At 30.8% G+C, this 3,613-nt stretch overlaps 1 protein-coding gene across 1 annotated transcript; it reads left to right on the forward strand.

Moving 5' to 3' along the window:
- Positions 1–788: 788 nt before the first annotated feature.
- On the forward strand, positions 789–2,024 carry LOC122850474. Its single transcript, XM_044149615.1, has 2 exons — positions 789–1,365; positions 1,426–2,024. The coding sequence occupies exons 1-2, from the start codon at positions 789–791 to the stop codon at positions 2,022–2,024; spliced, it is 1,176 nt and encodes a 391-aa protein (XP_044005550.1).
- The last annotated feature ends 1,589 nt before the right edge of the window (positions 2,025–3,613 follow it).

Consider the following 3,613-nt stretch of genomic DNA (forward strand, 5'->3'; position numbering starts at 1 on the left):
GATTCATTTACGTTGACATTGTCGGGCAGGTCATCGACTCTTGAAACACAATACTTCCCGCCGATCGAGTTGTCAGCAAATAAAAATTATGCTGCTGGGCTTGTTGAGTTTACAACATTTAATTCTATACCGAATATTGACGTTGGTAACAATAAAGTCTACATTGAAAGTTGTAAACTGATTACAATTCCAACAGGAAGTTATGAAATTGAGGATATTGAAAGTTATATCCAAAAAGCAATATGTCAGAATGACGTTACTATAAGTATTAAACCAAATAACATTTGGTCAATACACTCCAAATTCAGTGTAACATAACAACTGGTGCATATATGAATCAGCACAAAGTTTACACAATACATGAATTTTTCCCAGTTGTGCCTCCTGGATATAAGATTGTTGAAGTACCATCTCATGTCATTTATCTGCCAGTCACAGTGCAAGCAATACATCAATTGCAATCAAAAATTGTCGATCAGGATGGTGAAATTGTGAATTTTCGTGGAGAAACGATTATAATTCGACTACACATTAAAAGTGTCAAATAGAAAAAAAAAAAATGGGCATCGTTTTTTAAAAAAAAGAAAAAAAGAATAAACATAATAATAAAATAATTGGGCAAAGCTATAAATGCGAGACATTATGCCAAAAAAAAATCAGTCAAAAGCAAGGAAGCAAAGCGATAACACATCAGAGTATTCAGTTTCTCAAGAGTCTCGGTCTCAGTCCACGTCAACAACATCTACGGAAATAAAAGTGTCATTTTGTTGCTTTTTTTGTATTATACCATGGATGAAATTTTAAGTATACAAGAACCGATCATTTTTGATGAATCGATTGCCCATTGTGAGTTACATGCTCATCAGCCTTACGGCTCTTCAACATTCAATAACAACGATGAAATCCGGATTGGAATTCAACATCAAGATTTATGTGTACTACCAAGTAAAAGTTCACTACATATTACTGGACGATTTCTTACAAGTGACGGAAAATCTGTGCCAAAAACAACTTCATTGGTACGAATGGCAATAGCACACATGTTTGAAGAAATTCGCTATGAGATAAATGCAATTGAAATTGATCGGAGCAAAAATGTTGGTCTTACGACTCTAATGAAAGGATATATTTCCTTAAGTCCAAATCAAAAATCATTATTGGAGAATGCCAGATGGTTAATGTCTGATGAAGAATCATTATTCGATTCGAAAGGTTATTTTGATATATCAATACCACTGAGTCTGCTGCTAGGATTTGCTGAAGATTATAAAAAAATAATTATCAATGCAAAACATGAACTCATCCTAATAAGAGCAAATAGTGATGTGAATGCCTGCCTACAAGAACAACCTGCGAAAGGAAAAAGTAGCGAAAAAATATAAATTAAACTTCAAAAAGTGGAATGGATTGTTCCATATATCAAAGTGTCTGATAAGCAGAAAATTCAACTTTTAAATTACATTGCCAAGGATCCATCCATAGCAATCAGTTTTCGTACATGGGAATTGTACGAGTATCCACTATTACCTGCAACTACAAAACAAAATTGGAGTGTGAAAACATCAACACAATTGGAAAAACCGAGATACATAATTTTAGGCTTCCAAACAGGACGAAAAAACTCTGTAACAAACAATTCAAGTGTTTTTGATCATTGTAACTTGCGTGATGTTAAGCTGTTTTTAAATTCACAATCATATCCTTATGGAAATTTAAATATTGATTTTGCTCATAATCAATTCTCATTATTATATGATATGTTTGCATATTTTCAAGCTTCCTACTATTACACAGAAACACCACAACCATTATTTACAAGACAAAAATTTTTGGAAGAAGCTCCACTTATTGTCATAGATTGTTCAAAGCAAAATGAATTTTTAAAATCTGGACCAGTAGATATTCGACTTGAATTTGAATCAACAACACAATTTCCAGCTCAAACATCAGCTTATTGTTTGATTTTACATGATCGAATTGTTGAATATAATCCAATTAGTGGTTCAGTACGCAAGCTCGTTTAATATATGCCTGTAAACTTACCAATCCTATATTTATAATAATAATATGTGAAAGAAAAAAAAAATAAATAAATCAAATAATGTACATGAAAAAAAAAATTGTATATATTATTTTCTCCTTACTGAAAATCAAAAATTATTATTATAATAAATGAACCAACAATGTATGTTAAAAATTTTTTTTTCATTTATTTTTATTTCGACATAATGTACAATCTTTTATCATGGGTGATGGCCCGTCAAATTCATCTGATTTTTCGTCTTGATGATGATAATGTTCAATGCAGCGTTTATATTGAAGAAAATCTTTTTTTGTTTTAAATTTTTCTGGCAATTTGTCCCATACAGCATCAATTGAGTTTGGTGTAAGCAGAAAAATATATCTCTCTGGTAAATTTGCAATATCTTCTGTTGCCATTTTTTCCAGACTCTCAAGATGACAAAATAGCTGAATCGATTTTTTCAATGATGAAACTGATCCCCAGGTAGTTCGGAACCATGCTCTCAATTTTTGTACATTATCCAATGCACAAGTAAGAGTCCATAAATTGAGATGATAACTCAGATGGTGAACATAGTTTTTTTGACATACCTTAGTTAGTAGTTTGCCATGCGCTGGACAATCCATATCAATCAAATCAATAATAGTTTTATCGTCTTTCAAAATATTGCTGAGCCATTTTTTTTTCTCATGACCTTTTACATATACGTAAATTGAAGACTCAAGGCTATCATTTATAATTTTTCCATGTTCAGCATAATCAACATCTCCTGAGTTTCATAACAGTCCATGATGATTGTTTGTTAACCAATTATTTGTCAGTTTGATAGCAGATGATAATGTACTCATGGCACATGGAGGCTTGAATACTATCGACTTGATATCATCTTCTTGATTCAAATTTGCTATTGCAAATTCTTTCACAATAAAACTTTGATCCGTATCATAAAATCCTTGAACATCAACAATATATTCAACCATTATGACTGAAATCTTATTCAAGACTGAAATATTTTTTTTCTTTGGTACTCATATACAAAAGAGTGAAGACGCGCGCACTTTGGTATCAAATTTCTAATTTTGTTTATAGAAATAGTTTTAAAAAAATAAAATGTCAGCACTTTCTAATTCAAATTCAACGAAATATAATCAATATAACTCGCTCAACTTAGTATCATATTTCCATTTTTGTTTATAAAATAATTTAGAAAATAAAACGTCAGCACTTTAGATCAAACAAAAGATGTGCTTACTTTGCATTTTTATATATATATTATAACTATTATTTATAATAAATATATTTTTTATTTATGATTATTCGGGGTCATAGCCCCAAGGTAAGGTATCAGTTCCACCATTTTGATCAAGAGCTCGTTCATCATCAGCCCAGCTGAGTGCAACTTTACTTTGTACAATTGTTCTTACTTGATGATCTTTACTTCTGATTAAATGTTGATTTTTTTTCAATACTTGATGATTCAAAAGGCAGGACATATAATTATCAAAATTTATGTCTTTCAAAACCGAACCTTTTACACCTTTTGCTTTTTTGTAAGTTTTATCATCATCAATGTTTATAACTTTATAACTA

The sequence above is a fragment of the Aphidius gifuensis genome, linkage group LG2 (genome assembly GCF_014905175.1).
Source record: "Aphidius gifuensis isolate YNYX2018 linkage group LG2, ASM1490517v1, whole genome shotgun sequence".
Lineage (NCBI taxonomy): Eukaryota > Metazoa > Arthropoda > Insecta > Hymenoptera > Braconidae > Aphidius > Aphidius gifuensis.